Here is a 20,782-nt window from a genome sequence, read left to right as displayed (position 1 = left end):
CGAGGACCGCGGGCTTTCTATCTACAGCAATAACTAATAAAGCGACCGAAGGCATTAGCTAGGTCTGTGGACTAGCTATATTTTCTATTCATTAAATAAGATAAACTAATAAGATAACATTGAATAAGAAATGAAATAAACTCGCAAAATTTTTGAATCCGAACGAATTTGTTTTTGGGGATAAATATTAGCTTCGTATGCATCTATCTACGTAAGACTTGAGTCTACGGAAACTTCACATAGGGCAACGCCTGTAGGTATTTGAAATGAGTAGGCTATTTTTTAATTTAGCGTACAGATGTCACTATTGCTTTTTTAGCATTTTCGACGAACTTATTACTACTATTGTAAAGCAGAAATTGATATCTAAGTACAGAAGCCAAGACAAGGAACGCACTACGATAATTAATATATCGATTTGTAATGATATTAATACAGTTCGTTATCAAAACAGCATTACGTTTAAATTAGTTTGACAAAACTAAAAACCAGACTATGCATAAACTAACAGCAGTTAAATAGTACACGGATGGGTTCTAAGATTTGTCGAGGGGTACAGCCAACGGTAACCTCTTTCATCTTATTATGACATTGTTTAAATTAACAAACAATATTTTAGATCAATCAATAAGTCTCGAAAACGAATTGCACAACTTAGTCAATAGTAATCAATACCCAAAATCAGGACTTAATTTTTGTCAACCATTGTGAACTTTCATATAGATTTTTTAATCCATGTTCTTGTGTACTGGAGCATGCAAATTGTAGCCTGATTTAGGTCAAATTACCACAGGAGAAGAGGTTTTTAGTGATGTGGTGAAATTTCACAAAAAAACTACTTGGATGTAATTTTTGTAGAATTTGAATAAGTACGAAAAAAATAAATAAATAAATAATATAAAAACTTTATCTTGAAAAAACTTTGTATAGGACAATTTTTTCATTACAAATTAATAAAAATGGAAAAGAATGAATTGCAAATCTAACTTTGAAGTATATTTTTTTGTAAATGGGTGAACAGGCTCATAGCACAACCTGGTAATAAATGGTCATCAGAACTGATAGACATCACATTATGAAAAACATCACTTACCTTGAGACATGAAATTAAAGTCTCAATTGTATCATATAACTGCTATCCAATCCTACAAATCAGAAAGAACTTTTGTTATTGCCTTGTAGGCATACAAGCTTACGGGCCACCTGATGGTGAGTAATTACCGTTGCTCATTGACGTCAGCAATGCCAAAACACAAGTCCCTGTCTACCATTAAGTACTCTCTGCAAACCTTATTTAAAGAAGAGCGTGTCATAGCACCCATTCCAGAGCCCCCAATAGTATGCAGAAAAAAAGATCTTTGCAAACACACTGTCAATGAATGCACGGTTCCAGATGAACTCTGCTCTAGTAACAGGAAGTGTGATGATAAAAAGATATAAGGATCATCACGGACAATCCTCAGAGCATCTCAGGATTACAGCTGAAGTAAGCAACATGTTGTTACACAGCTGTGTGAGCTGACAATATGCCATATCACCAGTAGCTGCCATTTGGTGACCAGAGTACGCTAGTATAATATCAAGAGACTACTGATGCTTGTATTCTGATGAATTCAACAGTCACCTATTATGACATCTAAGGGTAAAAGGGTAGAAGAAATTCGTTTATGATATTCTAGACTAGCCCCACAGAGCCCGAATCTGAAGGAGAATAATTGCTTTGGGTTGTTTCAGTATGTCAAAACGCAGTAAATTTGTATTGCTTTTGTAGACTTGCAGAGGTAGAGTAGGAGATACCCATGCCTATTTCTAACATGAAGCCATGATACGTTTAGCTTTGAAGGGTGGGACAACCACTATACATAACAACGAAGACAAACCTCTTGTGACAAGGATGTGACATTTATGAGATCTGGTAACCATAAGCAAAGTAAGGTGTGAGCTTATTTACGCATCCAACAAAAAAGGGTTCAAAATATTAGAATTATGACTATATTACAATATCTATACAGTTTGCTATACCATCACTAAACTAAAACTACTAATAAAACTAAAACTAGTAAAAAAATTTGCATGAAAACCAGTTCTGGTTAGTAAAATATATGCATAAGCTTTGATCTTATAACAAGTCTTACATATTGCACAGTGAACTTCTAAACTAAACATATTACTGTATGGCTGCTGTAAATAAGGAAAATCAAAATTTGTTCAGTGATATTATTTCAAAATTTTTATGATTTCTGTTCCTCGTTTCTAGCTAGCTAAAATTTTATTTCTAGCAACTATTTAGTGTTCAAGAGTGATCCTTCAGATGATTTTTCTAATGAGGTGAGTGAGATTATTTTTATTTCAGTGCACACTAAATTCTAAATAATTTGAAAATTCAGATTTTTTAATTCCATCACAGTGATTGAAATTCATGAATGAATAATGAAGTCTACCACAACCAGAGGCAAAATATAAGCATTACACCACGTCTGCAGTCGGCGTGCGGCCGATTTCTAAAGATATTTATAGAACAACACTCAACCCAGATACTAGCACATCGAGCAGGAAGCTTATTTACATTTTTGCCTGTAACTATGCCGAAACGCGACCAGACCTGGATAATGAGCGGTTTATTTTGCTTGGTAGTTTTAACAGAAAAAAGTGACGTGCAAGTGCTAGGCGAAGGTGTCAATTCGTCAGCTCATAAATGGGCATAAACATGCATTTTCTCTCACGGTTTACCTCCGCCGATATCCATGACACTTATTAAGAATACGTCCCCACGGACGCCTCAGAGCGGACCTTCCGCGCACGAACCCGAAACGCACATTTATTTTAACATCGTCATAACTTTGAACAAGTTTTGTAACACTTCCCGGTTCCAGCAGGTGTCCGTGTGAACTTTGAACGCACTGAAACTCACTATTAACTTCGCGGATGGAAACACACGTTATGTTTCACTTACTGTAAACTAAAAACGTACCTCCAGCGTGAATGATGTTATAATAATAACTGTCTCTTCGCTCTCGCTTGTCCGAGGAACTAGTTATCAAGGTCTCGTCTCGTTTGCAGTGTTCAATTCCAAGAATCAACACAGGTTATGTAGTTATGTAGCAAAACAACTAACACTGAACACAATTTTACACTTTATTTTCCTTTTAATCATTCGAAGACACTTTAAAATAATATTGTTACAGCTTTAATAAAGTTTTGTACACAAATTTCGTTATTTTTTACTTGAGTGAACGTCAAAAACTAATGAAAAGTTGCAGCTGTGTGCGTAAATCCTCGATGTCACACGAAGAACGACTGCCAACAATTGGTGGTATAGCATCACGTGGTTGCTTTGTGTGACGTTTGCAAATAGAGCGCATGCGCGTCGTGAATTCAAAACTTTTCCCCTTAGTCAGAAAGAGACGGTTGTTTCTTTTCATTCCGAACTTTTCCCGCCAATTATCTAAACTAAATTATTAGCAAAGGAATTATGAATTTGTCAAAGAAGAGACTAGAGCCATAAAAAAAAGGAATTATGAATAATTCATGTAAATTCTACTGATATTTAACAATTATAAAGTAATAACTCTGTTTTATATGGTAGTCCGTAATCCATGACCATGATGATCATTTGGCTAAAGGATCGTCTTTCATCGGTAGCACTAAAAATTTTAATATCGAATACATGGCTAATTTTTATGGCTATTTTGGTGGCATTATTTAAAATACAGATACAATACTGATATTTTTTAGATTTTTTAAGTTTAGGTTTTTCGATTCAAACATTCATAATTATATCAATAAAATACCAAAATATTTGGACGAATGACTCATCATATGAAATGTAAGCTACATCAGATGAGTCAGTTCAGAAGGCCTTATTGGATTGAGTTTTAACGATTCCGCCGAGAGCGTGGGCGTTTCACAAGATTTGGGCGGGCGGATGACTCAGTTACCTTTTGGTTACCTATCATTATAAATCTTTGAGGCTCGGACGTAGTAGGGAATATCTGGTATTTATATTCAGATTTATCCACAATTTATATCATTATGTATGCGCCACGGCTTAATTACTGTAAACTTATTATTATTACTTATTCAAATCTGGTATACAAAGTAATTTATTAAAAGTGTTAAGTGCTAACCGGAGTCCATAGACATCTACAACGTAGGTAAATGCCGCCACCAACCTCGAGACATGAGTTGTAAGGTCTAACAGTCCAACGGCTTCAATCCTTCAAACCGAAACGCATTACTGCTTCACGGCAGAAATAGGTGGGGCGGTGGTACCTATCCGTGCGGACATACAAAACGTCCTACCACTACCGTTTTGTTTCTCCCTAAGCTGAAGGTCTAGAGAGACCATATCAGCGTCACCGGGCTAGTAGGTGAGCTCACGGGGCTCAAACCTGACGTTGTTGCTAACACGAACCCTAGCAAAAGCCGTGCTTCGCAGAATCTACCACCGGATCGGAAACGTGACCCACTGAGAAGATCCGGCGAGAAGCTCAGTGGGCTGTCTCTATGGGTTAATTTACGTGCCGAGCCCTTCGTCGCAAGCGACGGGTTCGACGGGAACGATGACCGGTGCATAGGGTAACTATCAGTAAAAACTGTATATTATTTAATTTAAAATAAGTCAACACAGTATATTCTTGGTCAATTAGGACAGAGGTAGAAAGCATATCAAGTGACTGGTGACTCAGCTAGGACAGGTAGCACGCGCCGCGCCGGCGGCCGGCGGCAGAAGGTCGCGTCGGCGTTCGTTGCGTGAGGCGCCCATACACCCTTGCGACTCGCAAAACAACCCCAGTTCCGACACCCTCGAATTATACCTTTATCGTTACATAATTCAAACGTTTTCAATTCGCTGCGTTACTAGTCAGTTGACCTAAAGATTAAAATTGTGATAATTAATTCAAAAACGTACTACAGTGTAGGTATTCTTTCGAATTTCATTCATAAATTAATGCACTCGTAGTCTAGAGTGGAGGACAGATCAGTGCACTTTGCTCTCCGTGTAGTCAATTTAGCGGATTTAATTTTATTACATTATGTTTTCTCTCATGGCAGAAGCTACGGCTGCTAACCGCGATTTGAAATAGGGATCAAATTAAAATTCGCAATATCATTTTTGATGGTCAGCCCTGGGTGATGCCTTTAAATCTCGAGGCATTTATTGATTTAATTGAAATATACAAATAAAAACAGATAGCTAATTAAAATTTGAGTTTCTTTTTTTATGATTGAAGGATTACTGGTGGCCCGGAGGCCTTTCCAGTTTCACCAGGACAGGTGGGCGAGCAAAGGCTCAGCCAGAAGGGGTGGGATTTGCTAACAGCTGCCCGAGCGCCTCCGAAGGAGACCTAACAACCTAAAGCAACTGCTTCGCGAATTAATCTACCACCGGATCGGAATCGCGACCCGCTGAGAAGATCTGGCGAGAAACTCAGCGAATGCATGGACTAGGTTGCACGTCGAACTCCTTGTCGAGTTCGACGAGTACGGTTACCGGGGTCCCTAAGCCTGCTCCTAGTGTTAGAGCTGAAGGCGTCTAATGCAAAGGTTATTGGATCTGATGGATCCGTAAGGACGTGTGGATTTAAGGTTCTGCGATTGCAAGCAAAGCCAATAGAGGGAGAATAAAAGCCTATTTGTGTGCTTAGTGCGAGTTTTTTAACGTTCTCGATAGCGTAAAAGGTAACTTAAATTTGTATGGAATTGAAACTTGACTTGATTGTAACTTGAGTCAACTTTTAACCTATCGAGAACATTAAAAAACTCGCACTAGACACGCTGAAGTGTACGGAGCATCTGATTAATGGTTTGTGTATGTATGTAGTATGCATTGTAGACAGCAGTCAGTACTGAGTAATGAGTAGGGAGTACGGACAGTCACGTCGGAGCGCCACGTTGTCGCAGCCCCTCCGGCGCCGTCTACGCGAAGTCGCCACACGCGACCAGCACGAACCCTAACACTAAAATATTTACATCCGATTAAAAGGGGCCTTATGAATGACCTTCAAGTTCTTAAGGAATATTATTAATTTTTTAGCAATTAATTTTACGCGCTGTTTAATAAAATACGTGTTTAGTCCTAGGTAAACAGATATAAATACAAATGTATATACATCAGGTCCTTCAAATTTTTCAGCTTTTTTGCATCGTATAAATTAAGTGCATTATCTATGATGTAGACAGAATACATTTCTGTTAATTTTTTTGGCGTGACGTATGGTATATATGCTTGTATATGTATGGCGAAAATAAATAAACAAAACCAATTTGCCGTCGCAAACGAATGTGTTAATTATATTTAGAACTTTTCTAGTTGAATCGTTTTAATACAAGCCAAAAATAAATTATGAAAAAAAAATTATGACTTGTAATAAAAATTCGAAATTAACGTCACATTGACTTACCGACCTGCCAAACAAAGATATTTTAAACGAATTTTTACAAGAAAAAATGCCTCAGAATAGTCCTAAAATGGCGAGAAGTGCGTCTCCTGTAGCGAGAGCGGGAGCCGGTGACATCTCCGAAAGAGAATTATTCAGAGAAAGACACAACTTGCAGACAACTCCGCCCGCGTTAGTATACCTTGTTGCACCAATGATTTTGTGACCGCAGAAGATTGTGTCGCGCGTTTTTCCCAGTCTTGTGGGAAACTTTTGCACCAAGTCGCTTTGCTTATAGATCATGCATTAAGTTAATATTTACGTGACGTAATTCGACAGGCTCGCTCGGGTTTTATATCCTATGTATTACTAGCTGTAGCCGTCCGCTTCGCTGGGCATTTAAAATTAACATTATTATTTCTCACCCCCACAAAGATTCTCATCATTAACGCCCTCGCAACTGGTGTAGAGAGTCCAACGCTCATATAAATATTAGCCTATCCATTAACTACATGTATTTTCTACATGGATACCAAGTTTCAAGTCAATCGGATACATGGTTCAGTAGTTATAACGGAACCTCCGTAAAAACCACTGTATATTTATATATTAATTAGTATAGAAGTATAGATAATAATGACAGGAGTCTGCCCGGTGCGCGCATCGCGCTATAACTGCTGCTTGGTTTTTTTACATAGTTTTACTTCTTAGACACTATCCATTCAAATTTTTGAAGCAAAGTGAAAGCTGCTAGCGTATATTGTGAAATAAAATTCTCAAGCCGGTAATAATAATATCAGCGATATTATGATTGACTTCGACTTCAGTACCAAGATAAACCATGCACTTGTGACGTAGTGGTGTAAATAAACACCGAGCTATTCTTGTTGTTAACATTTCTCATCCAAGACGCGATACAATGTTTGAAATATTTGCAGCACGTAACAAATTGTCGGTGGACTAAACATTTAGTACATGAATGAATGCATTCTTAGTTTTCCTTATTCTTGGCAGTTATTTAGTTGATTTTGTGTTTATTGTTGTGCCATTATTAAATTCTGCGTCATGGGAAACGGGTCTTGTTGAAAATTAAATGCTGAATAAGGAAAATTAACTATTGGTGTCGATAATTGATGAATGTTAATTGATTTGGATAAAAAATTGACAGTAATGCGATTTGAATTAGAAAATCTTTTACAACCCATGCCTTTTCAATATTGTCCTAAAATCTTTAAATACCTTTAAACAGATTCCAAATTCAAATGTAATATTTTGTTTATTTTTAATTGTAACAGTATTTATGGCCAGACTATATATAATCTGAATCTCGGAAACGGCTCAAACGGCTCCAACGATTTTTATAAAAATTAGTATACAGGCGATTTCGGGGGCGATAAATCGTACTAGCTACGATTTATTTTCAGAAAATGTTGTTTTAGTCGTGTTTTCAATAATCAATTTTATTGATAATCAACTTAATGACTCTTCCCGACATCTATTGGTGAATTAACTGCTTTAAAGACACAATAACACTAAAGCTATTTTAGCAGATGGCGTTGTTAAGCCACCCGAAGCCACTTAAAAATGCCTAAACGATCTTGGAATATTTCATCGTTTTATCAATATGTAATTTGTATTTAAATATAATTTATAAAAAACACAATTTATAAAAAAAAACCGGTCATCGTCTAGTATGAATTAAATATGAATACGATGAAGTAGCAGTTTTGTGTCTGTTCGTACAACGTAGGTTTTTCTTCGGTATCTACCTATTCTAACTGGACTTGAGGAACAAGCGATCGGATGATTATAGGGATCCGAGTCTTACAGTCCCACGATAGAGTTGGTAGGCGGTGTTTTCCTACGGCTAATAGACTACCCAGATCTTTTCGAGCCTAAGTCATTCCGCTGGTTGTTTTTATTATTTGATCATCAGTGTCTTATTTGTGCGGAAACTTGACTTTTAGGGTTAGTGCACTTAATTGGTTGAACGACCTAAATTATCTAGATGATTTAAATGCATGTAATATATCTTCATTCAAGAATATACATACATACATATGGCCTAGTGTTCATTTTACTCGTGTCTACTATAATTCTTTAAATTATCGCCATGTATTAACTTTATCATAGCTACGCACTTCTTGAATCGTTCACTTTATCAACGAGAGTTAACTGGAAGAGAATGCCTGCGTGGCGTTAAGTTCGCCTTTCTACAATATTTTTGTCCAATAAACAATTTTCAATCAATCAATCAATGGTACACATCTCCCGAACCAATATTAGGTCTGTAAAACCGGTTGGGAGATTTTTAATGAAGTCATTGAAATTTAATCATCTCCTAGGTGAGGTTTTTTCACCCTAAAATGATAGGTATGATCGCAATTAATACTCTTGCGATTTAGATTTACATTTACATTCTTGGCAACTAAACACTTTTGCACTTCTCATGCACGAAGTCGCGCGTTTGAAGTTTTACATAGATATTATACATATTAACATAAGAGTAGGTAAATAGTATATTTATAATACTACTACTAGTTGAAGATTCTCAGCTCAAAGCTGCAACAAGAGCGCGAGCGAGAACTTGGTTAAATCAAAGTGGTGATTTGATGTTTTTTTAAAACTTTTACAGTTTATATTGTAAAGATTAACGATTAGAAATTGTACAGAACTTGTACCATATTATATAATCACGAACTTATCATGAAAATTTGATGGCCTCATAATATTTTCTGTTTTTTTTTGGTCTGGGACAGGCGACTTCAGCGCTTACACCCCAAGAAGCAGCTCTTCTTGACTCCCGTGAACAAATTCACCGCCAAGAAACCAGAATCTAGCATGAACCTCGCCAGGATCAAGAGTTGCTTGGATGAGTACCGCAAGCAAGGGCGACCTCCGAAGATCGGACACAAGGCTGCCTCGATGGAAGACTTGACACCCACGAAAAGGAGCAAAATTGAAAAATTGAACGCAACAAAGTAATCTGTTTTGAAACTAATAGTCGACATTGAATTTCGCATGCAAGGCATCCGCTTTTACTAAAATAGCATAGTATAATTATAACGGGACTTACCTTTATTTCTCAAATAGGGTTGCGCCGATCTCGTGTAGCTTATGTTTCGTGCACTAACTAATGACATTGTTATTTGTTGTAAATTGGCTGCAAAGGAACGCTAGTGGTTTTTGGACGCAATATATAAATTAAGCTTAATACAATGCGGCCTAGCGTCCGACAGCTATCTTCGCTCTGAACTCTGAACTTATATGCACATCACACGAATTTGTCGAAACGATAAAGATAATGCACTTGTGTGTATGTAGGTTATTTTTATAAATACGGTTACATCTTTACAAACGGTTTCGTTATCAACTTGTATATTGCGATTTGAATAATTTTACGACGTAGGTATTTAGTGTTCATAGCGTAGGTATTACGAAAGGCCCACAAATAGATTAAAATGATGCGGAAATGGTAGTGAGCAACCCTCAGACACAGCCCACTGAGTTTCTCGCCGGATCTTCTCAGTGGGTCGCGTTTCCGATCCGGTCGTATATTCTGCGAAGCACGGCTCTTGCTAGGGCCATTGTTAGCAACGTCGTCAGGTTTGAGCCCCGTGAGCTCACCTACTAGTTAAGGTTACGCTGAAATAGCTTCTCAAGGCTCTCAGCTTAGGTAGAAAAAAAAGGTAGTGAGTGTTTTGAATTTAGATATGTTTGGGACTGAGAAAAGAATAAGTTTTAGGACTCACTCCGTAGTTCGTTGTTGTTATATGTCCTGATTGATCAACAAATCACAATTTTATTGTTTTTCCACCGGACCTTGTTTTAGTTTTTTCTTACACACTCTTCGCGCCATTTTCACACGCGTAGTTTTTCTTGTAGTGTCAACAGATGGCGTGGATAGGGGATTGAGGAAGGAATAAGGAAAAGGAAATCCAACAGTGAGCTCGTTTTATAGCGTAGTTTGTACCGTTGTTTCTTTCTCCTACCAGGAAAGACAAGGAGGTTCATTTAGTAAGGCCAGCGCTACGTGGTATAGTCGAGGAGCGCGCCGCGGCCCGGGTGGGTCGGTTCATGTTGGTGACGGCCTGGCGCCGGCGGCGGGACGAGGTGCGCTGCTTGAGGAAGACTTTGGAGTTTCAGGTACTCAACGTTTTAAGTGTTAATCAAAGTTCGATTGAAGCCAGTATTAACATTAAAACACAACTATCAAAAAAGGAACACTGTGCTTAGTGCGAGCTATTTAACGTTCTCGATCGCGTCGAAGTTAACTTTTTTTTTTATTGCCCTTGTAGGCAGACGAGCATACGGTCCACCTGATGGTGAGTGGTTACGGTCGCCCATGGACTTCAGCAATGCCAGGGGCAGAGCCAAGCCACTGCCTACCGTTTAATACTCTCCACAAGCCTCGTTTGAAGAAGGACATGGACTCAAAGGAGACGGCTCATTTCTGCCCGAAGTCGTTTCAAGTTTATATACTTAATTAGCCCCGGAGACCTAAAAGTTATTTAATTAAAATAACATATTATTAAATAATGCAAACTGTACATTCGATACTAACGTGCCAAGCGGGGATTGCAAATTGGTGTGATTGAAAAGTATTTCAATGAATGCACTTAAAGTCAGCCATGTTTTTTCTCTTTTTTTTTTATTCTATGTTTTGTATGCAATTGGAACAGCTTCCCTAGCGGCAAATGAGAACGTTAAAGAACTCGCTCTAAGCACACTATTTAATATATGTCCGTATTCTCCAGGTGTCGTGCTCGGAACGACTCCGCATGCAAGTGTCGGCGCTTAAGTCTCTGTTGGATTCGGACAACGTGAAGGTCCGTCTCGCTATGAGAGAGCTGGACCGTCTGAAGCAGCTCCTCAAAGATAAGGACATTGAGAAGGCTGTACTAGAACGGGTGAGTATTGACATTGTTACGACAGTTAATTCGGTTAGTTTAGTTGCGACCACAGTGCATTGATGTATTTTGTACGGTTAGCTGCAGAACTGACATGGGGGCAGGACACATTGCTCGTAGAACGGATGTTCGTTGGGGCCAGAAAGTTGTTGAGTGGCGACCGCGTACCGGAAGACGTAACTTTTTTTTCCTACCTACGCTGATAGCCTTGAGAGGCTATTTCAGCTTCGCCTTAACATGTAGGTGTGCTCACGGGGCTCAAACCGGAGTGGTGCCAACACTGGCCCTAGCAAGAGCAGTGCTATGCAGAATCTATCACCGGATCGGAAACGCGACCCACAGAAGATCCGGCGAGAAACTCAGTGGGCAAGACGTAGCGTGGGTAGGCCTCCCACAAGATGGACCGACGACCTATTGATGTTCGCGGGGATCCGTTGGATGCAGGCAGCACAGGACCGGTCTTTGTGGCGAGGCTTGGGGAAGGCCTATGTCCAGCAGTGGACGTTTGTGGGCTGTTAAGACGCTGCAGAACTGCGCGAATAGGAACATCATCTATATAAACACATTTGAATTGAACTTGATAGCGTTGATGGTTTTATTCACTAGTAGTTGGCAACGGACCGGCATAGATCTAGTTGTGTGTTCTACCTAACAGTAACAATGTTTATTTTAAAAAAAAATATTGCTTACATGAGTGGACGAGCTCACAGCCCACCTGGTGTTAAGTGATTACTGGAGCCCATAGACAACTACAACGTAAATGCGCCACCCGCTTTGAGATATAAGTTCTAAGGTCTATAGTTACAACGGCAACCCCACCCTTCAAACCGAAACGCATTACTGCTTCACGGCAGAAATAGGTCGGGCGGTGGTACCTACCCGCGCGGACTCACAAGAGGTCCCACCATCAGTAATTACGCAAATTATAATTTTGCGGATTTGATTTTTATTACACGATGTTATTCCTTCACCGTGGAAATCAATCGTGAACAATTGTTAAGTACGTATTTCATTAGAAAAATTGGTACCCGCCTGCGGGATTCGAACACCGTTGCATCGCTATATACGAATGCACCGGACGTCTTATCTTTTAGGCCACGACGACTACGTTCTACCTAACGACTTCTTCATTCTAAAGTCTAAGCAGTAATACTCTATTGTCTTACCTTCGCAAAATGAAAATCATGTAAATAATGCATTACTATTTATAATTGCACAATCTTATAAAGTGTCAAGGGTCGCCTGTATGTGAAGAAGTGCGGTTCAAGGTCGTTGCCGTTATCGCTCTGTATGCTTAGTGCGACTTTCTTAACGTTCTGGATAGCGTAAAACTTAAGCCAATTTTGTATGCAGTTGGAACAGCGCCCCTAGCGGCAAACGTACGCAATTTTTTTGTTTTCCTACCTAAGCTGAGAGCCTTGAGAGGCTATTTCAGCGTAACCCTAACGTTTGTAGGTGAGCTCACGGGGCTCAAACCTGATGACGTTGCTAACACGAACCCTAGCAAGAGCCGTGCTTCGCAGAATCTACCACCGGATCGGAAACGCGACCCACTGAGAAGATTCGGCGAGAAACTCAGTGGGCTGTGTCTAAGAGTTAAATTACTCGTCGAGCCCTTCGTCGCAAGCGACGGGTTCGACGAGAACGGTGACCGGTGCTTGAAGTACCTAGAAGCACCGTTAGTGGATCGGGAGGATCCGAGATGACGTGTTTTGGGCGACGTCGACTGCTTTCCATTCTGCGCGTACGCAAACGATCGCATTCCATACAAATATGAGCTAACTTTGACGCTATCGAGAACGTTAAAAAACTCGCACTAAGCACACAGTACAGGTACCGATAAACTAACAAGAATTAGTATATATGATATATATATATATATATAGCATGATAGTTATATAGGTACGGCATGCAGCGGCTTGGCTCTGCCCCTGGCATTGCTGACGTCCACGAGCGACGGTAACCACTTACCATCAGGTGGGCCGGCTGCTCGTTTGCCTATACGGCAATAAAAAATAATAATTTTGATTTACTCGATAGTCATGGGTTCGATTCTCACATCGGGAAAACATTGGTATGATGAACAGGTTTGCTTGCTCTTTGTCCGAGTGTTTACTATATATACTTATATATGTACCTATTTATTTAAAAAAAATACTTTCTCATTAAATAAATACACGAATGCAGGAAAAACGTGCTTTGGAAGAGGATGTGATCGCCGCTGAAGACAAGGCCTCGCAGTTAAGTATCGGTATATATCTATTTTAACATTTTATTTTGTAGCAACAAAAGGTGTCTCTAGTCCATATAGTGCCCCTGTGTAATCATTACCCTGGCGCTCTCTAGTAAAGTCAAAACAGAATAGGTACAAATGTAACAGGTTCATTGGAATTGCCGAGACCAGGGCCCCATAACACCGCTGCATCCACACCCTGCATCAACCCACAGACACAGCCCGCTGAGTTTCTCGCCTGATCTTCTCAGTGGGTCGCGTTTCCGATCCGGTGGTAGATTCTGCGAAGTACTGCTCTTGCTAGGGCCATTGTTAGCAACGTCCTCAGCTTAGAGCCCCGTGAGCTCACCTACTCGTTCTGCTAATCTAGTATAACCCCTCGAGATTACTAGGACAGGTAGGAAAAAAAACCCTGCACCATAGGGAAAGCCGCCTCTGTCTGGCCTACTTATTGTGGAAATGATGGTAGTGACGTCGTAATATTCTTTACGCGACGTCGAAAAAATTCAGATCAGAATCTTGATGGTGAACGCTAGCAATCAGAAAATGAATGCAAAACCCATTTCGATGTTTACTTTCTTATATATTAGTCAATTACACCGCCCTTTAAATTTTTTTTTAGAACAAGTTTGGTCTGTGCAAATGTAGAGTACAATCGTCTACAACGACTTATTCATTTTACGTACAATATTGGTTATCGGGGTCATACAGCATCTTATTTTACAAGTAAAAATCAAGTTATAATAAGACTTATGCATTTTAAAATATCTAAGCTGATAGTCGATAATCAGGTTTTTTTTTTTTTTTTAAAAGCATTTACACTCAAATATCTCTAAATCGGTTAATTTTAGGATAGGGTGTTTCATAGTCAAATCAGTCAGAAATGATGTAAGCTACCCGCCCTTAACGAGAATAGATCGACTTAACCTGTAACCCTGTATATACCATATTGTAAATAATGACAAGCCGTTCTCGATCTTATTAAAATTGAATAGCCTAGAAATTGAACTATATACAGAATTTCAATCGTAATTTGAATAGTCTCATCTCTTTACAATAAGCTCTTGGCCGTGGACATGGATGCTTTGAGATTCTCCATGTTGTTATTGAACGTATAAGCAACGGTTCAAGGCCTATCTCATCCCGCCTCCTGTGTTACTTTATTGAGTTGTGGGAGACAGCGGCTTGGCCTTGCTCTTGGCATTGCCATTATAAAGGCGAAATATAATGTTTGATCCGGCTATTGATCGAAACATACGGACGTGTCCCTGGTCACGGCAAGGCGCTGTTACTTCACCGTTATTAATAATAATTGTTTATTAAGTTTATCTTCATCTAATTATGTAAACTAACTTTTTTTGTTTTTATTGCTTATATGGGTGGACAGCCCACCTGGTATTAAGTGGTCATTGGAACGCATAGATGTAAATGAGCCACCCACCTTGAGATATAAGTTCTAAGGTCTCAGTATAGTTACAACGGCTGCCCCGCCCTTCAAGCCGAAACGCTTTACTGCTTCATGGCAGAAATAGGCGAGGCGGTGGTACCTACCCGTGCGGACTCACATGTGGTCCTACCACCAGTACCTAACTTTATTAATCCAATGTTGAGTAAACATTGTTAACCGTTTTGGCACGGTGCGGTCCTACATCGTTTGGTATTGACTGTTATTTGTAATTCTATTGGGACTTCAACCCAACATCTGCTACAATTCAATCACTTACATGAACTGAATTGCTCAGGGCTTGTGTTAAATCTAACTATACTGACTAACTATACTTGTAACTATACTGAGATCTTAGAACATATATCTCAAGGTGGGTGGCGCATTTACATTGTAGATGTCCATGGGCTCCAGTAACCACTTAACACCAGGTGGGCTGTGAGCTCGTTCACCAATCTAAGCAATAAAAAAACTGAAGCGTGTATGATGGTTAGATTGTCGGAACGCGCGCAACGAGCTGCAGGCGGCGGGCGCGCGCGCTGACAGGACGCTCGCCGCGGAGCGCGCCCGTCGCGATCGGGCGCTGCGTGCGGTTAGTGCTTTTTAAAGGGATTTTATGACCTGGTAACTAAGACCTCCAGATCAAGTAAAAAAAAATTTTTTTTTATTCAAAACTTGCTGACTCGGCAGACTTCGTAATGCCTCAATCGATAAATAAAAGACCTAATAAAACAAAAAAAAAGGAAAAACAAAATCGTTATTTTTATTTAATTCCGAGCGATTTCATATTTATCTACTTTTTAAACCTTCTCTGGACTTCCACAAATAATTCAAGACCAAATTTACCAAATCGGTCCAGCCGTTCTCGAGTTTTAGCGAACAACAATTCATTTTTCCACAAATAATTCAAGACCAAAATTAACCAAATCAGTCCAGCCGTTCTCGAGTTTTAGCGAACAACAATTCATTTTTATATAGGTATACAGATGAAAATGATAACATGAAGTGAAATGAAATGAGATGAGATGATATGGGATGAAATATAATCTCAGTAAAATGGTGGTTATTTACTGAAACTTTTTCAATGGACTTTTTGGAGGATCCCGAGAAGTTACGTTCAGCGACTTTGTTTCATTTTCCCATATTTGTGCACTTTCACAGACAGTTCATAAACAGTTAATAGATAAAAACAGTTAATAAAACACCGTTATTACACATTTAAACCTGGGGAAACATTAAATAGACAAAATAAAACAAATCACACAACTTCACTCCTCGCGTTCCCGTCAAAAAGTCCAGCGGTAAGTGCGTTGTCTGGACATTCCTAACATAACTCTAACTTATCACGCGTTGGCCTCAAGTAGGACTTTATTGTGATCCGCGTACGCGATAAACGTTGGACAATTGTAAGGCCTCGAATTTGAAATATAATTATTAAAATAAAGCGACTTTCTAATAGTACCTAATGGAATCCTAAACTCGTAGTACGGTAGTTAGGTTCCGTTTCCACCGCCCTGTTGTAGGTGGACTTACATAGCTCTCTAACTCTGTTTTTATGACTACCCGAATGGAGGAACCATCTACTATTGCCCGCACATCGAAATAATCCATATATGTATCTTCATATTATTTTAAGCCATGATAGCTATTTACTTTAAGGAAAAAAGAGTTTCCAATTTTGTGGCTTAAAGTGAAAATCCGACATCATTTCGCCTGCCTTTTAAAACATTAAAAAATTATAATCTTTTTAATGCAAGTCATTTACTAAACACATCGTGTCAGTTACGTGACAAACGTGGTCGGGGAAAATTAAAGCAATACCGCAAGTTCTTATTAAAAAAAAAGCTATTGTTAAAGACAACTTATAAATTGATGCTGACGTCAGTTTCATATGAGGTAGGTATGCACAATTTCTGCCCTCATTTCTCGAAAGCCATGACCTTGCTCCATAAAAGTCCAACCGGCCGAGCATAAGTTTATTAGATTACCCAGACAATGGATAGAAAATGTTTGTTAAGAATCAATGTGATCGGATTAAGTATTGCTGAGTAAAATAATCTCAAAACGACTTATGCGTTTAGTCATAAAGATGGAATGTAAGCTTTGAGGAGATCCGTGCAAGTCACCCGAAGCTTACAGAATTTAATTAATAATTTAATAAGCAAGGTACCCACTGGGTATCATGAGAAGCATAATGTTACGCGGTTCGAGATAAATAAAATTCCACTAAGTAATTACAACTAAAAACTTAATTCAACACTTAAAACAATTTAAAACTCTCAATTCGCTTCTTCCGCTTCGCTTCAGGTGATCCGTTCGCTGTTTCGCTTCGAGTAGTTCCGATTACTAACTGACGGGGTTTGTTTTATGATTGAAAGATTACTGGTGGCCCGAAGGCCTTTCCAGTTTCACCAGGACACGTGACTGACTGCGTGCCATCTCTGCAACGCTTTTATAGTCGAGACGAAATCCCCAGAATCGTCGAGAATATTCTACAAAAGTTTAGTATTGTGTGTTTCCGCTATCTGGCGTTGTACTTCTCGAGCGTTCTAGATACTAATAGATTCTTCGATCTTCGTTCGACTATTCGGCGTAACAATAATTTTATAAATTTTTGGTTGAATTTGGTACAATTAACTTCGCTACACTTACTAAATCTGCTGGAAACTTCCATTGAATATTAAGAGAGGCCATTTCAGTGTTGGTTTAATGGCACAGCTCTCGTTAATGGAGCAACAGTTGGTTCAGCGGAAGGACTTGCTATCCACTGCCGAGTCGCAGCTCGCGACGCTGCGTCGAGAGGCTGAAGAAAAGCAGAAAGTGCTAGAGGAAACCTTCCAGAAGCTTGAAATGGAACAACTGTGAGTTTTAATAAAATTTATTTATTGTTTTATTTTTTACTAGCGGCCCGCTCTGGCTCCGCTCGGGTCTTTAACAAAAATTTCAACGATATCTGACGTTGTTTTATTTTTTTTAATAAAAGAACACTTATTGTGGCATAACTATAATAATTAGACATATTATGCTGTCGCGATACTTTTTGTAAATAATAATGTGTTCTACAAAGTCGTAGTACGTTATTTTATTCTATCATCAATAGTTTTCGCACGGCACGCGATGTAAAGAATATTTTAGGTAATTTTTTTACACCTTGGGTTACATTATTGGAGTTTTAGTAAGGATCCCTAATTTTTTCAAAAAAGATTATAGCCTATGTTACTCGAGAATAGTGTAGCTTCCAAACAGTGAAAGAATTTTTCAAATCGGTTCAGTAGTTTCGGAGCCTATTCAATACAAACAAACAAATTTTTCCTCTTTATAATATTACTAGCGACCCGCCCTCGCTTCGCTTCGGAAACATTAAAACACACATGAAACCAAAAAAATAAAATAATTTTTTTTTTTAAAAAGTAGCCTATGTTCATCAGGGACAATGTCGGCTTCTAATGGAAAAAGAATTTTTCAAATCGGTCCGGTAGTTTCGGAGCCTATTCGAAACAAACAAACAAACAAATCTTTCCTCTTTATAATATTAGTATAGAGTACCTATAGAAGTATAAATCTACCTCGTACAGGTAGACGTCTAGTCTTTAAAACAGCTGTATAGAAGCAAATACATAGTTTTAATTGAATTATCACCCACTAATGAGTGTGTGAGATATCAAACCAATTCCTAAACGCATTCCTCTTATATTTATCTTCAACAATCTTATATTTTCCTAACAGTGTTCGGTCAAGTCCGTGTTCATATTAAATAATGCTTATCAATTAAGTGTTTTAATCCATATATCAAAGTACTGACTAACGTTTGAAAGGGCACGAGAGTGTAGTGCTCGGGAATGCTCAGAGCTGAGCGCCCGGGTGAGCATGGCAGCCGCCGAGACTTGCACCCTGAGACGTGTGGTAGAACAGCTGAAGGAACACCTAACGAGATTGGAGCTTGATCTCAAAATGACCCGAGAACAATTGGATTGGTGGCCACGACCTCTAACCAAGTAACTCACGGACTTTTAAATAATAATTATGTTATACTGTAGGGTTTTCCTGAAAATTTAAGAGACTGGTCTTGAGTTTGTCATCGAAAACAGCGATAGAAAATTGAACGCAATGTAGCACAACTATAGAGTAGACAGTCCGCGGGGTCAACGACCTCCTGTCACACACCTTTCACTTAGTTTGTGGGTTCAACGAAAGAAACGAATTCACTAAAAATACAATCCGTTGAGTGGGAAAGAAGGGAAATTGTTTCCAACTAATCTGCAGACGGTACATGGTCACGGTGTTTCCTACTTCGGGAGCGGTCACTTATACCCTACGCCCTGTGCATGAGCACTAAGCCTCCTGTGATCCAAATTCGACCGTAATCACTTATCTATTCCGTGGTAATCACCGTCACCTCAAGATTTAAATTCATTTGATGTTTTTTTCATATTAAGCCAGAAAAAAGTTTTTAGTTTTTTACTAGTGGTAGGACCTCTTGTGAGTCCGCGCGAGTATGTACCACCGCCCTCCCTATTTCTGCCGCGAAGCAGTAATGCGTTTCGGTTTGAAGGGTGGAGCAGCCGTTGTAACTATACTTGAGACCTTAGAACTTATATCTCAAGGTGGGTGGCGCATTTACGTTGTAGATGTGTATGAGCTCCAGTAAACACTTAATGGGCTATGAGTTCGTCCATCCATCTAAGCAATAAAAAAATATTTATTATTAATACTAAATCTCGTTAATAGCTACAAAAAAAGGTATTCGTTTGAGAAACTAACGAGAAAAATATATATCACGGTCCCGAATAATAGTGACAAAACGGTCTTCAAGATTTTTAATTGAGGTGTTTCTGAACCGTACGTTTGCAGGATGCTCGGTGTGGCCAGGTCTTGGCTCCGGTGCCCGATGTCGATGCCGGAAGCTCTTCTGTGGTCCATGTTGCCAGCGCGCAGTGGATGCTAAATAATAACCTAAATCTAATATTCTATTTGTTATTCGTGTACGTATCATTCGACTATTATTGTGACAAACTAAGCAGGAATCGTGCGGTAGGTAGTTTTGGTAAGTATTTTACGTATCGTTTTACTATTATTGTATTTTCTTAAGTGTATTTTGTAATTCGTATTAAGATTTCGTTTACTTACCTTGTACTATTAATTGTTATTTTAATATATAGATTTATTAAATTGATACAATATGATGTCTTTTTGTCGTGGAGTTTCCTCCAAGGATTAGTTTAAGTAAAACCACATTATTATTGTGTAAATTGTTCAGTTTACATTTTACCGAAATCGCGATGGCATTTGGTAGGGTAGGACAGAAATAGTAGGGATGGTGGTACCTACCCGTGCGGACTCACAAGAGGCGCTACCACCAGTAAAAACGTCGTGTGACGCGGAGTCTTGTTTGTTAAGACTGCGCTGTATTGTTTTGGGCTCTGAAGATTTTCTCTTGTAACATATATCGATAATCCCTGCCACGTAGCATCGCGCGGTCGTTTCGAATGAGATGACATATTGCGCCTCAAGATTGCTCGTCTCGCTACCCTACCATGATAAAAAACCACTGACACTTTAGGAAGGACTTGTCTGATTAAGATGTCACCCGTATGCAGACCTAATTTGAAATCTAAAATCAATATTTATAATAAAACTAGCTGACCCGGCAAACGTTGTGTTACCTTAAATAAGATTTCTAGGGAAATTCTAGTGTAGAAAAAAAAATCCTCGTTCAACCACATAATACCTCATTATAACCATAATAAAAAAATTAAATGATTTACACGGAGTCACAGGCTAACGGACGACAAAGTCTAATGTATTTTGTTTCAAG

General features: G+C 39.0%; 2 protein-coding genes across 10 annotated transcripts in view; one reads left to right on the top strand and one right to left on the bottom strand.

Moving 5' to 3' along the window:
• The window catches only part of Dorsal (embryonic polarity protein dorsal), a 53,177-nt gene extending 43,590 nt beyond the window's left edge, over positions 1 to 9,587 (bottom strand). The window contains exon 1 of one of the 7 annotated variants that reach the window (XM_089731722.1): positions 9,457 to 9,587. In XM_089731722.1, the coding sequence (XP_089587848.1) occupies positions 9,457 to 9,523 (67 nt within the window). In that variant the 5' untranslated portion in view covers positions 9,524 to 9,587. Of the gene's footprint in view, positions 1 to 2,730; positions 3,313 to 9,456 lie in introns of those variants that run through there. The other 6 variants (XM_089731726.1, XM_089731725.1, XM_089731724.1 and 3 more) reach the window with 6 other exon arrangements.
• Positions 1,382 to 20,150, top strand: LOC114243698 (uncharacterized). Of its 3 annotated transcripts, XM_089731728.1 has the most exons (10): positions 1,382 to 1,486; positions 2,280 to 2,328; positions 9,140 to 9,361; positions 10,376 to 10,526; positions 11,138 to 11,290; positions 13,478 to 13,541; positions 15,462 to 15,559; positions 17,686 to 17,828; positions 18,783 to 18,962; positions 19,819 to 20,150. In XM_089731728.1, the coding sequence occupies exons 2-10, from the start codon at positions 2,312 to 2,314 to the stop codon at positions 19,910 to 19,912; spliced, it is 1,122 nt and encodes a 373-aa protein (XP_089587854.1). In that variant the 5' UTR covers positions 1,382 to 1,486; positions 2,280 to 2,311; the 3' UTR covers positions 19,913 to 20,150. The 3 variants fall into 3 exon arrangements, with proteins under 3 accessions (XP_089587854.1, XP_089587856.1, XP_089587855.1); XM_089731730.1 differs by lacking the exons at positions 1,382 to 1,486; positions 2,280 to 2,328 and adding an exon at positions 6,240 to 6,572; XM_089731729.1 differs by lacking the exons at positions 1,382 to 1,486; positions 2,280 to 2,328 and adding an exon at positions 8,716 to 8,984.
• The last annotated feature ends 632 nt before the right edge of the window (positions 20,151 to 20,782 follow it).

This window comes from Bombyx mandarina, chromosome 12, assembly GCF_030267445.1.
Source record: "Bombyx mandarina strain Sakado chromosome 12, ASM3026744v2".
Lineage (NCBI taxonomy): Eukaryota > Metazoa > Arthropoda > Insecta > Lepidoptera > Bombycidae > Bombyx > Bombyx mandarina.
Note: the sequence above shows the minus strand (reverse complement) of the source record. Positions and strands in the feature narration are given on the sequence as shown.

What these genes read in the sequence shown, in the direction of transcription:
- LOC114243698 (XM_089731730.1), top strand. Translation starts at nt 6,451, where the DNA reads ATGCCTCAGAATAGTCCTAAAATGGCGAGAAGTGCGTCTCCTGTAGCG. An exon ending in GGAAGACTTTGGAGTTTCAG is followed by an intron (nt 10,527 to 11,137) that starts GTACTCAACGTT and finishes CGTATTCTCCAG; the next exon opens with GTGTCGTGCTCGGAACGACT. An exon ending in AGAAGGCTGTACTAGAACGG is followed by an intron (nt 11,291 to 13,477) that starts GTGAGTATTGAC and finishes ACACGAATGCAG; the next exon opens with GAAAAACGTGCTTTGGAAGA.